The 13,191-nt window shown below is 34.4% G+C and overlaps 1 protein-coding gene across 3 annotated transcripts in view; it reads right to left on the bottom strand.

The window, feature by feature from the left end:
• The window catches only part of LOC118737770 (ATP-binding cassette sub-family G member 8), a 64,530-nt gene that overhangs the window by 9,765 nt on the left and 41,574 nt on the right, over positions 1-13,191 (bottom strand). For 2 of the 3 annotated variants that reach the window (XM_036468519.1, XM_036468520.1), the window contains exon 3: positions 1,270-1,403. In XM_036468519.1, coding sequence (XP_036324412.1) covers positions 1,270-1,400 — 131 coding nt within the window. In that variant the 5' untranslated portion in view covers positions 1,401-1,403. Of the gene's footprint in view, positions 1-1,269; positions 1,404-5,942; positions 6,150-13,191 lie in introns of those variants that run through there. The other variant, XM_036468521.1, reaches the window with a different exon arrangement.

Below are 13,191 nucleotides of genomic sequence, written 5' to 3'. Positions count from 1 at the left end.
ATATGGCACATAGTTAAGACCTGATATCCTCGGCTGAGTGGAAGATTGTGCTTTGAAACGGCAGCCGATATAGGGCGATTATTCACTCAGCCGGCGATAAATGGTGGATTTATCAGGTCTAAGGCCAAACTAAGAATCCCAATCAGTTTATTGTTCGGTGGGATTTTGCCTTTCACTCAATACAATAATTAGACTCCGTCGTCATCAACTGGGGACTCGGCATCCTTTTCTTTACTATTTCTTTTGTTGTTACCATTTTTCATGATGGCAAAGTGTTTCTTCTACAGCTTAAGTATCGGCCCCTATATCAACGCATATGTCGTTTTGTTGAAGAGTGCTCTCAGAGAGCAGTATGATAGTCGAGTGGCGAATATGGTGGCAGTCTTTTGTGGGTGCAGATTTTAAAAAACGCAGAGCTTTTCTTGCATTGCTGGACTGCAACTAGATAATGATGCGCGTCGCTGTTTGGTCCCGACGGTGGGAACAGACCTTCTTTCCTAGCCCATCCTTGCATTGCAAAGGCCAAACACGATTTTGACTGTACTAGGCAACGAAGCCTCTCTCTCACCACAAATACAACACAGCGCAAAGGAGCGCAAATCCTTTACAGACCAGCTGTAGTCACGCTGTAAGATTGCATCTTTTGGATGGCGTTGATGTCAGCCTTAATAATCACGAAGGCGTCAAACCGCCGGGAAGAGTTACCTTCTCGATTAAATGATCACACATCAAAGATCCTCTTAACCTTTGCCAAGGTCGTCCCCAAAAGAGGGGGCATCATTCTTTGCTTGTTGAACTTTTTCTTCGCTCTATAGGTTGTGGTAAAATTATCAGCATTGTTCTGAATCTGACAGTCCTCGTCCAGAAACTCGCTGTCTTTGAAAGCTGATTTTGAAAGCGATTTGGGCCTTTAGATGTGAATCGCCCAGAAAAAAAATTAATGGTCTGGAAGCGTAGTTAAACTGCGAAATTTTTTGATTAGCTGACTTCAAAAAAGGAGGAGGTTATGAATTCGTCGGAATATTTTTTTATGTATGTTACCGCACATTCTTTTTACCACGTTAAGCGATTTCTATCATTCTTTTTTAATTTGGTTTAGATCCGATCATTGGATCATGAAGAAATTAAGGGTATTCTTAAATTTGTATGCGAGAATTGAAGTCGGTTTTGTTTTTTGCTTAAAAATTACTTGTTTTTATATTTTTGTTAGCGTTTTTACTGATTTCTCTTTTTTCTTTATAAACATAATATCAATACATATTTACTTACCTATATATTGACCATGCATGTAGGTCCTCTGATGCCGCTGGAGGCTGTGGCGTATTGGGACCGTGAGGTACTGAATATCGGCGCTCTTCGCGTGATATCTTTTTCGATGCATTGAAATTGCTTAACTCCATTGTCTGTAAAAGAAAAAAAGGAAATGAAAAAAACAAATTTTAATACATAACTGCAAATACTTTACTTTATATTAGAGTAAAATCACTAAAACAAAAAGCATGGGAATATTTAGAGTGCACGGAAGCAAACAAATTTAGAAGAATCACAAAAGTATTTTCAACAAAAAAGAATGATTGCAGAACAATTATTGACATTCTTTAGAACTATTACATATGGCCTAGGGCTACTAGTGATACTTATTAGAAACAGTTCTAACTGCTTGGTACTTCCGTTGTGAAGAGAGGGTACTTTCTCATTTTAATACCTGATGGACACGTCATCTATTTACTAGAGAAATATGGATATCTAATTCGAAAAATACCTTATAACACTTAAATATGTATGGCAAAATGATCGCCAACACTGTTATTTACCATACCACATACACAGCTTCAGCCTCAGCTTCACAAATCAGCAGCTAAACCATGGATATGGTTAATTCTGTATCCAGTTTTGCTTTACGTTAAAAGTTTCTTCGCCAAAACCAAGTTCAATTGGGTCAAGCAACAGAGCAGACATTTACCCCAAAAAAAAAACAAAAACAAACATTGACTCTCTCAGCTTCCACTTGGGCGAGCGTATAAAAAGCGCACACGCGCGCGACATAGTAATTTAATGGTTTTAACAAGAAATCCAGTTAGAATTTGCAGAAATGTAGCTTTTGTCTTAAGCGTTGTTTCTGTTTTCTGTTTCCTTTGGTAGCATTTCTGCCTTTCTTCGCATATGGAATTTACATACATTCTTACATATCTTTTTATATGTAGGTACATTAGGGTGGCAAAAAAAAAAAAGTAAAGTCAGAATTTTAATGCTCTCACCCTCTAGGATTGTTCTATAAAAAAAATATTTCGAGGTCGCTCAAAGCGCTCGAAGGAGAAATTGTATAGAATTCTTGAAAATCAATATTTTTCGATCGGAAAACTCTGGTTCTCTTTTTAATAATGGTTCAAATAATAATACCCAATTGTTTATTTAATCATTTTTCAATACTAAAGATTTTTTATTAGTCCCCCTTTCTTTTCTGGGGTTTTTGCGGTTTTTGGCGGACCTATAAAATATAGTTACTATGAAAAAATTAAATAAATAATTGAGTTTTATTATTGGGAATCTCCTGAAGAGAAACAGAATTCTATACCATATCTCCGAAAAGTTTTTCATATAGATTATATGGAAAACTTTAAGCGACCTATAAATGTTTTTTGATTTCAAAATAAAAAAAAACAGGGTATATTTTTTTGGTATTAATATTTTTTTGAATTTCATTTAATTTTTATAGTACTTTTATATAATTTATATACATACATACATACGTTTTTCCTCAAACAAAATTAGATCTTCAAATAGGTAACTTCTATTTAAATTGAAATAATTCTTATCTACAATCTTAACCACCTCCAAGCGTATTGGAATGTGCGATCTCAGAACTGGAAGCGGTAATCTTCACTCGACGCCGGATGCAACATTTATAAGAAATACAGTTAATTCCGTTTTATTTCTTGACATTGACAATTCAAAGGCAGCTGTTCGAATTTTTCTAACCGGCAGCCCATCGCTTTAGCTCATACTAGTTAATGAACTGGTATTTTTGCTGACTGGTTTGGCTTTTCACTGCAGGGGATTTATTTATTCACAAAGTGGTGTGTTTGTGGTGATTCGTTTGATTTCTTTCATACTTAGATTTTTGCCTGAACTTTCGGCCTGAGGCAACAGCATTCCTTACCAGTGATTGGTTGTTTAGTTATTTATAAATATGTATGTGATTGGAGAAAACATGAACTTAGGTATATTAAAAATTCACTTACATATGTATATATACATATAAATATGTATGTACGTATGTATATTAGGGTGGATCATTCATTACCAGCGAATAACTAAATCTACTGCGTATGCTATTTGCAGTTACTGAGAATAATTCAGAGCCTTAATTTTGCAATCGATTCGATAAAGTTTTTTTTTTGTTTTTTAATGAAAGCTAATAATATTTATTTAGAAAAGGCCTGTTGAGCCCGATTTTTGAAATTTTTATTTGTTTCTATTAAAAGTGCAAAGTGCACGGAAAGTAGCAATTTTCAAGAAAATCGAATATCCTGTTTCTGTTAATGAATGATAAGTAATAGATTTGTAAAGTTCCCAAAAATGAAAAAAATCCAAAAAAAGTGATGAAAATTCAATTTTTTTAATTTTTAGAAAAATTAGGTATAAATTTTTTCGTTAAGTATAATTCACAATTGATCACATCTGACTTCAATGTTCCACAAGTCGCAATGAAATGGCCCATATATGGAACAAAATGCCTAGAATCGTCAGCAAAAAATATATATTAACAAGTAATTTTTAGCAAAAAAAAACTGACTTTAAAAAAAATATATATATATATATATATATATCTTGATTCATTGATCGTATCTAAACCAGATAGGTATGGGACCACCTTCCGATACAAAAAAAAATTAACGAAATCGGTAGACGTGGTACAAAGTTATGCGGTAACATAGTACATAAAAAAAAATATTCCGACGAACTGATAACCTCCTCCTTTTTGGAAGTCGGTTAAAAGTTACAAGTTTTAAGATTTGTAAGATGCGATCCAATCTAATATACATACATACTTTTATACATATGTACATAATCACACATGCATGGCGCAAATGTATATCTATAGCTATGAGTATTTCCGCAAGCTCATTTGAGCATGCGCACATGTAGGTACATATGTTCCTATGTGCATCGGTATATTAATGCATTTATTGAAATCGCTCTGCTTTTATGAGACCATTAAGAATGCATATGATTCATAAAATCGCGCGCGGCGTGGTAGAATGTGCAAGGCTTGAAAATCGCTTTGGTCTTTGGCACAGCAGGGTTATTCCTATATACATATGTATGGAGCTACTTGTATTCAATATTAATTGCCAACACGATTTTACGCCTGGGCTTCGTTAGAGCAAAATATGCTAAATCAAAAATTTGTAAATTTTTTTTTGTCTGTCCGTATGTTTGTACGCGCATCATGCAAAAACTAATGCATGGAATTGAATACAGTTTTCACCGATGCATTGCTAGAGGCCTAACTCAAAAGAAAAAAAATAGAGAGTTGCCATCTGTTTGAAAATTTCAATTTAAGTAAATTGATAAAATAAAGTAAATATTGCAATATGACTGTCAAAATAAAGAGAATTGAGATGGTCTACAACCGAAAATATTTTTGTAGAAGGTTTCCGTCTGTTTTCGAAAATTTCTAATTTAATTTAATTGATAAGATAAATTTAATATTGGAATATGAGTATCAAAATAAAGAGGTTTAGGAAAGCTTACTGCCAAAATTATTTTTGAGGGTGGTTGCCACCTGTTTGAAATTGTTTTTTTTTAACAAAATTGATAAAATGAATGAGATTTTATAATACGGCTATCAAACGAAAGCGGTTTAGGAAAGTTTTCTGCCGAAAATATTTTTGAAACGGGTTGCCACCTATTTGAAAAATTTAATTCAGTTAAATACTGACAACACAAAAACACGCAAGGTATTTGTTAAAATCTAATATAAAAGCATATTGCCATATTTATGTAGTTTTCCGTTGCCAGGTAGCAACTACAATAATTCGCAGTATAAGAGTGAGACACCAGTGGTATTGACCGTAGTATTGATACGTACTACAATGTGTGCCTCTGGCATTAGCTTCAATACCGAAATTCCATTAGGGATTGCAATAAGGAAAATTTAAAAAAAAAATGTGTATCTACCATTTTAAAAAAGGTTGTGGCAACAAACCTAATGATTAAACGTTATGTCATTCAATGGGCCGTATGTATAAAAACTAAGCAATAGCTTTTACTTAAAATTTCATACCTTTCATTTAAATTTATTTGAACAAATCGAGTAAAAGGTCTGAAATTTTAAGAAAAGGCATTTGCTTAGGTTTTATGTATACGGCACAATGCATAGACAAAAACCTGATATAAAAGATATGTATGTATGTACATACTTTGAAAATGTTTCCTTGGCAATTTCCCTGCGCCAATGTACAAATTATATAAAAATAAATAAACTTAAACAAAAACTGCTAATAGATTATAACTACTACTCGATATTCGAAAACAAAACCTTTCGAAAAATCGAGTTATTACAAAATAAATTTCGGAAATATTTGCTCATTAATCAGCATAAAAATCAAATTTGAAATTTAGGACGGAAAATTCACAGGTTTCTTAACACCTGTCATGAACAATTTGAATGGCTGGCGCTGCGGAAATTAAAGTTGCGCAATTTTCGCAGGAAACTTAATGGAGTAAAATAAAAAAAAAAATATAAAAAAAATACAAGCTTATCTGATTACTTGTGACTGTAAATTCATTGAGGTTAATTCGCTTCGCACACACACACACACATAAATAAGACCATAGGCACACTAGTTAAATCACGAGAACAATAAAAGCTAAATATTACGAAACTAGTTGATTCTACGTACTTTAAGCGCGATTTTACTTTAATTGCTATTTACCTTGCTTGCTGGATACCCTCTGTTCTTGCACAAAATACTGTGCCGCTTATGTGCGGGTGGTGCGGCATTCGCATGCAAATGAGTTAATAACTAAGACTGCGGTTAAGTAGCTTTTATGTGTAGTAAGTAGCTAAGCAATTGAAGTCAAGCACAATTGGAGTCATGCCAACACCAAAGACGCACAAGCGTGCGGACGTTGAATTACGTAACTTCAGCAATTCAATTCACCAGACCAATATGGAGGACTGGCGTTGGTTGGGTGGTTGGCTGACAGACTTGCAGATATGCGGACAACAGCACAACAGGCGCTGACCATATAAACGGCAACCACAATGGCAATAGCACTCTCGCTGCGAACAAGTTAGTAATGCCACATTTCATGCAGGCCAAAACAGTGGCAATATTCACTCAGCAGAGCCACAGTGGCAATGACAGCAAAGCGTGAGCTGCACATTTGGTGCCCCAACTCGTATTTGGTGTTGTTGGGCTGGGCATAGCTGCCGCAGCTGCTGGCGCGCCGGTTCAACGAGGCGTATGAATTTCCGTTTTATTAACGTAACTATATTTGTGTTTTGGTTGTTGCTGTTATTGTTAATGCTTAAAATGATTTTACCGCGTAGTGACTCTGCTCTCAACTGCTGCACAGAGGAGCCAGCGATAACTATTAGCTGAAATTAGCAGCAGTTTGCAGTAATAATCTCGCATGCGAAAAATTATTACATACAGATTTACATGTGCACATTAGGGTGGTCCAAAAATGCAGGTGAAAAAGTAAAGTCGGAATTTTTATGCTCTCACCCCCTATACCGAAAAAATGCCCCTATGTTTTATTTAATGTGAAATCAAAAAATAGAGGTCGCTCAAAGCTTTTCGTAGAAATGGCCTAGAATGCTTGAAAAGCAATATAATTCGATCGGAAAACCTTGTTTCACTTCAGGAGATTCCCAATAATAATACCAAATTATTTGTTTAACAATTTTTTCATAGTAACTATATTCTTTTTAGGTGCACTAAAGCCCCCAGAAAATGCCAGAAAATGCAATGGGGGGCTAAATAAAAAATATTTAGTATCAAGAAATGGTTCAATAAACGATTGGGTATTATAATTGGAAGTCTCCTGAAGAGAACCAGAGTTCTATCGAAAAATATTGATTATCAAGAATTTTATAGCATTTATCCGCAAAGTTTTTTCCATATAAAATACATGGAAAATTTGAGCGCTTTGAGCAACCTCTAAATATTTTTTAATTTCAAAATAAAATAAGTAAAAAAGTCTAAGTTCGGGCGAAGCCGCACTTTTTTCTTCCTTCTTTCTTTCACAAACTACCGTTAGTTGGTAAGCAGGGGTGGTTTTACCACTTAATTACCGTTATATGGGATGTGGGCGTGGTCATTGTCCGATTTTAAAAATTTTCAGCCGTTTGGTATGTTTTACCGAGAGCAACAACTGTGCCAAGTTAAGAGAAATTGGTGGAGCGGTTCCCATGTGCGGTCGTGTATAAAAATAGGGGTATTTTTTTGCGATATAGAACAATCCTAGACGGTGAGATCATTAAAATTCCGACTTTACTTGTTTTGGACCACCCTAGTGTACATATATGCATATGCATGCGTGTTGTATACAAGTGTGTTTTAGACGCTGTTATTGATTAGATCGTTAATATGATTACAGGTGATTTTTTTGGGGCTCCAAGTATGTGCATTAGGGTGGTAAACAAAAAGATGGAAATTCGAAGTCTTAATGCTACCACACCCTAGGATTGTTCTACACCGAAACAGATATACCCCTCCATTTTTATTTTAATAAAAAATGTTTAGGGCGCGCAAAACGCTTAAAATTTTCCATGTCTTTTATATAGGTAAACAACAATTTTTCGTAGAAATGGTTAATAATTCTCGAAAATCTATATTTTTCGATCGGAAAACTCTGTTTCTTTTCAGGAGATTGCCAGTAGTGAAACCCAATTGTGTATGGAACCATTTTTTAATATTGACTATTTTTTTGCTACCCCAATATCCCCTAAAAATGCGCATTGAGTACCCTCCAAAAATGTTTTGATTTCAAAATTATGGTATATTTTTGTTTGTTTGGGTCTAGAACAATCCTAAGCGGTGGGTAGCATTAAAATTCCGACAATACTTTTTTTGGACCTCCCTTATGTATGTACATGTATCAACGCGCGATATAATGATGAATCAGTTTACTCACTTTGTAGCACTTTTACTTTCTGCGCTGTCTGTCGGGTTCAATTCACACAGACATCAGCTTGTTTTTAATATTTTGTTAAATTGTTGTTTTTATTATAGTTGTTGCTGCTTTTGTTTATAGCCACCCTGGCATAGACTAGGCCAATAATTAAATAGCCACGACTAGCAGGCAAAAAATGCCAGTTACCTTTTAATCATATGTATGTTTGTATGTGCATGTAAATTTTTTTATGTATGTACATATGTACATATGTTTCTACTAATGCATTTTTAAATTTGTATGTTTGTTTTCAACCAAACACATATACACATATGGACACGGGCGGCGAACTTAGATTTTAAGGCAAATTCCACTGATGTGAGCTTTCTATTTCGAATATTTTCACTTCGTCTGCATTTGTGATGCACATAATTGTATATATTTAGTACATACAAAGTATTTATGCATTTTTTTGTGGTTGGTGAATAACACTGTGCGACAACTTCAAAAAATAAAAAAATTTAAGTAAAACCTCAGCTTGGTTTGTAAAATCTAGCTTAGTTTTTTATGGTCACCTTAATTTTATTTTTTTTACTAGCCGTGTACACTGTTATTTCGCTGCGCGGGAAGACTGGTAACAATGTTGTAAAATTATAATGTTTTAATTAACAAGTAAGAAAGTCTAAGTTCGGGCGGAGCCGAACATTAAATACCCGGCGCAAGTATTAAATATATGTTTTCCACCTTCCCGAAAGCTACCGCTACATGATAAGCGGGTGTATAAATATTAAGTAAACTAGTATCCTTAAATTTCGAAATATTGAAATTTCAAGCATTTCTGAAATTTACCGTTATATGAAAAGCGGCCGTAATTTTAGTCCGATTTCAATAATTTTCAACGGTTCGCTTTTATGTGGCAAGCACAATAACCATACCGAGTTTGGTACAAATTGCTAGAACGGTTAGCGAGATACATATATGTGATCATAAGTGGGCGGTGCCACGCCCATTTTCTAAAATTTTATCATAAGCGTATTTCCTGATAAAGAATTGTTGCAACCATCAATTTTGAATAAATTAGCTTTAATATTTACTGATTTATCGAGGATTTCGTATTTCTCGAAATTACCGTTATATGGGATGTGGGCGTGGATATTGACCGATTTTAAAAATTTTCGGCTATTTGGTATGCTGTACCAGGGTCAACAACTGTGCCAAGTTTGGAAGAAATTGGTGCAGCGGTTACCAAAATATACACATGTAACTATAAGTGGGCGTGGCTACGCCCGTTTTTCAAAAATTTTTATTATTCTTATTTCTCGTCTAAAAGTTATTCTAAATGTCAATTTTGAGTGAATTATCTTCAGTAGTTACTAAAATATCGCAGTTTTCGTATTTCTGAAAATTACCGTTATATGGGAGGTAGGCGTGGTTATTGTCCGATTTCGCCTATTTTCAATACCATCCGTCCTACGCCCAAAAGAAGTGCATGTACGAAGTTTCGTTAAGATATCTCAATTTTTACTCGAGTTATCGTGTGCACAGACGGACGGACGGACGGACGGACGGACAGACAGTCACCGCTTAATCGATTTCTCTTTTCATTCTGATCATTTATGTATACATTTGTCTATATCTATCTCGATTCGTTTTGCCTGTTACAAACAACCGTTATGTGAACAAAGGTATAATACCCTTGTGCACAAGTGCGCTCGGGTATAAAAATGTATTGCCATCTTAAAAAAAAAAATATTTTGTGAAAATTTCAATCAAAATACCATATTTTTGTAGAACAACCAAGTTAAAAAACAAAATGAAAACCCAATATTTTATACATATACATATTTTAGTAGAGTTACCGCCAGGATTAATTAATTAGATGAGCTTAAAAAATTTTACATAATTTTGCTTAAAATTTAATTGAGAAAGATTTAAGCAAAACGTATTTGTTTGTTGTTAAAAACTGCATTTATCGAGCATTTTCTGTTAGCGCTGAAATATTTGGAAAATTTCGGAAAAAAATTCTGAAAAGTGTCAATATATCACAAAAGGTGCTCAAATTTCGGAAAAGTTTCATTACATTTCAAATATCTAAACCTCGAAATGTTGCAAAAGACAATTAAAATCCTGAAAAAATCCTCTGATCGTTCGTTAATTTTTGCAATAATAAAAACTATTTGTAAAATAATTTCATAATTTTCCGCGCTCATAGCTACTCAACGATTATTTAAGGTGTTTCTCAGCATATGGCGTTTTCTTTTCTACCAAAAAATTTTGCCTTCTAAACTCGAAAAGGGAAAGGAGCTAGGAAAAAGCGAAATTTTTTGGTAGAAGCGAAAATTATTTCTCATAAAAAAATTTACTGACGCAGGTCTGTCCAACTCTGGACGAGTTCAAAAGTTCTACAGATGGAGGCAACTGCCACGTCTTAGGTAATTTTTAATTTTTCGTCATACCTTCGGCATTTACAGTTGGATCTTCAAGTATGATCTATCGATGTTCCTATCCAAAGTTCATTGACCACCAGACCTCACTTCCTATCACCCTAACGTACCACCCTAATGTCATTAAATTAAAACTCACCAAATATCACAAAACTTTTGCCTATGAACTATTTTGATTATTTCAATGGAACTATTTAAAAAAAAAAAAATGTACATACATATGTACATAAGAGTGGTCCAATTTTTGTATGGGGGAAAAATGTCTTTCTAGAAAACGAGGCACCCCCTTAGTTTTTTTCTTTTGATATTTTTAATGCCTACATCAACTTTAATTTTTTTACTGTAACCAATACAGGGTGCTCAATGACCTAGAAATGCGCTACTGGATCGCTGTGAAACTGTAAAAAGTATTGGTGATTTTTATAAAAAGCTACTGTTGCCATGATCACTGAAGCTTGTGATATTTGATAACTTAAATTTGAAATGTTCTTAGGTTGAAATATGAGTATCATGAGCATCCTCTAAATTTATACTTAGAAAAGTAAAGTTTGGTACCAGGAACGTGCCCCAAACCCTATCGCGGAAATTTTTTTTTACATATACATATATATATAGATTTAACCAAAAAATGTAGAAAGGCGGCCAACCTTTTTTGTTTTCTTGTAAATGCCTATTTGCAGCTCTAAAAGCAAAATTAAAAATTCATATAAAATTACGCACAAGAAATGGAAAAGAAATTTTCGTCTATCAAAATTTCTTAAATCAGTGTGTATGTAGCTGTTAACGTTCAGTTAATCTAGGCTTAATTTACGTAACGTAACCTATTATATTGGCCACCGCAAAATATTTTTTTCCAGGATTTTTTTGTTTTTTTGGTTTATTTATAAGCGGCAAAGTGGTAATCATCTGAAAAGAAACATACAAAAACGAAATATGCAATTTTTTACGTAAGTTAAGTTAAGTCTAGACTAACTGAGCCTTTAAGAAATAACTGATCGTATATTCATTTCTTCGAGAAAATTTACAGCAACCGCAAAGTGCTTTTCCTAGCAACAGAAATAACCAAAAATATTTCTTGTGATTTTTCTTGAGACCTGCATACGGGCCTTAAGGTGGTACGGCTAATGTACACACACACATGCATAAATATGTACGCACATAGCCATGCGTGGCATTTGCCAAACACCAATAAACGCACATACGAGTTTAGCTTTATATCAACAAGCAGTGACCGCCGGTCATAATCGCCTACAAATAAAGACTCATTAATTATGAGTTTTCATGTTCTTTTTTGTTTTCTTTTACGGCAACAGTAAACGAAAGCGAAAGTGCGAATTTGAATTGTTTCGTAATTCATAATAAAAATGAAAATCGCATTAGGAGTTTTTAGTGATTCAATGCTATTCACTTAAGTTTTTAATTACATAAAATTCGTTGGTGAAATGCTATATAGTACAATTAAAGAAAGCTTTCAATATGTAAAGCTACATATTATTCTTCTTAAGTTCATAGTTCATAGTCGTAACAACTACCTTTCGTGAAAACATAGTAATTTAATTAAAATTTTGAGCTGAACTGCAGTTTTTTTGCATTATCCGCTGAATAGATGCCCAAATGTATTATGTAACCTTTCCATAATATGAAAAAAAACTGTCATTTAACTGCGTTTTGGTGTGGGTGAAGACGGTTACAAGACCTATCCGCTCAACGTTCTAGGCGACATTCCAAGTATAAACATAAATGTGAATTGTCCTGCAAGAAAGGAAGCTCTAAGACTTGATCTGCCGTTATGGAAATGGAAAGACATTAACCCCAAATTATTAGTTCCCCAGCCTCTCAATTTTTAAATCGAATTCTCCACGCGTTTTCCTTTCAAGAATGATTAGGCAGTTGGTTAGGATCTACAATAAAACTCTACAGCCATAAACACGGCTGTCTAAAACCTAAATCTAAAAGTAGAAAGCGGTATGGTTGGTTAGTTGGATGAAATTGCTAGTTATTTCTCTTAAATTTAGCCCGTGGAGTTTGAAAACCTAGCTATACCGCAGAAAAGAAGTTCTCCCAGAAACCTGCCCAGTGCTGCGCAATTACACAGGAGATTGCACGTTGGTCCTTTCATCTATCGTTAACCACATCTTGCCAATACTGAGGAATGCTGTACTTGATATGGCTCGGAGGCACAAGAACAATTTTTGCCACTGAGATATCCACAGCCCGCACGTTTCTGACCAGATCGACGTCCATTTTGTTGCCATGAATGCTACTGTACTAGCAGCTAAGGCCGAAACAGTATCCTTAAAATTTACTTGCACCGTGGTAAAAAAAACTTGATTTAGCTGCCTCGATTTCAGGTGAGCGGCTTTTAATCATTTCAATACACAAATAAATAAGTATGTAGTGACATAACAAAGTGTATATCTACGTTAATGAAAGCCGTTAATCGGTCTTTACATTGGGCATCTTTAAAATAGAGCTAACTGGCTACACAAATATAGAATAAACATATAAAAAAGTTATCCAAGAGGATGAAAGGATGTACGATTTTTGTTTATGGATCGTCTTTGCTATTGCCAATAAGTAGCTGCAGCAACAACGGTTGAAACTCGCCGCTTAAATG

This window comes from Rhagoletis pomonella, unplaced genomic scaffold (genome assembly GCF_013731165.1).
Source record: "Rhagoletis pomonella isolate Grant_MI unplaced genomic scaffold, Rhpom_1.0 Rhpom_scaffold_00004, whole genome shotgun sequence".
NCBI classification, from domain to species: Eukaryota; Metazoa; Arthropoda; class Insecta; order Diptera; family Tephritidae; genus Rhagoletis; species Rhagoletis pomonella.
The sequence above is the reverse complement of the archived record's forward strand: the minus strand, read 5'-3'. Positions and strand labels throughout refer to the sequence as shown.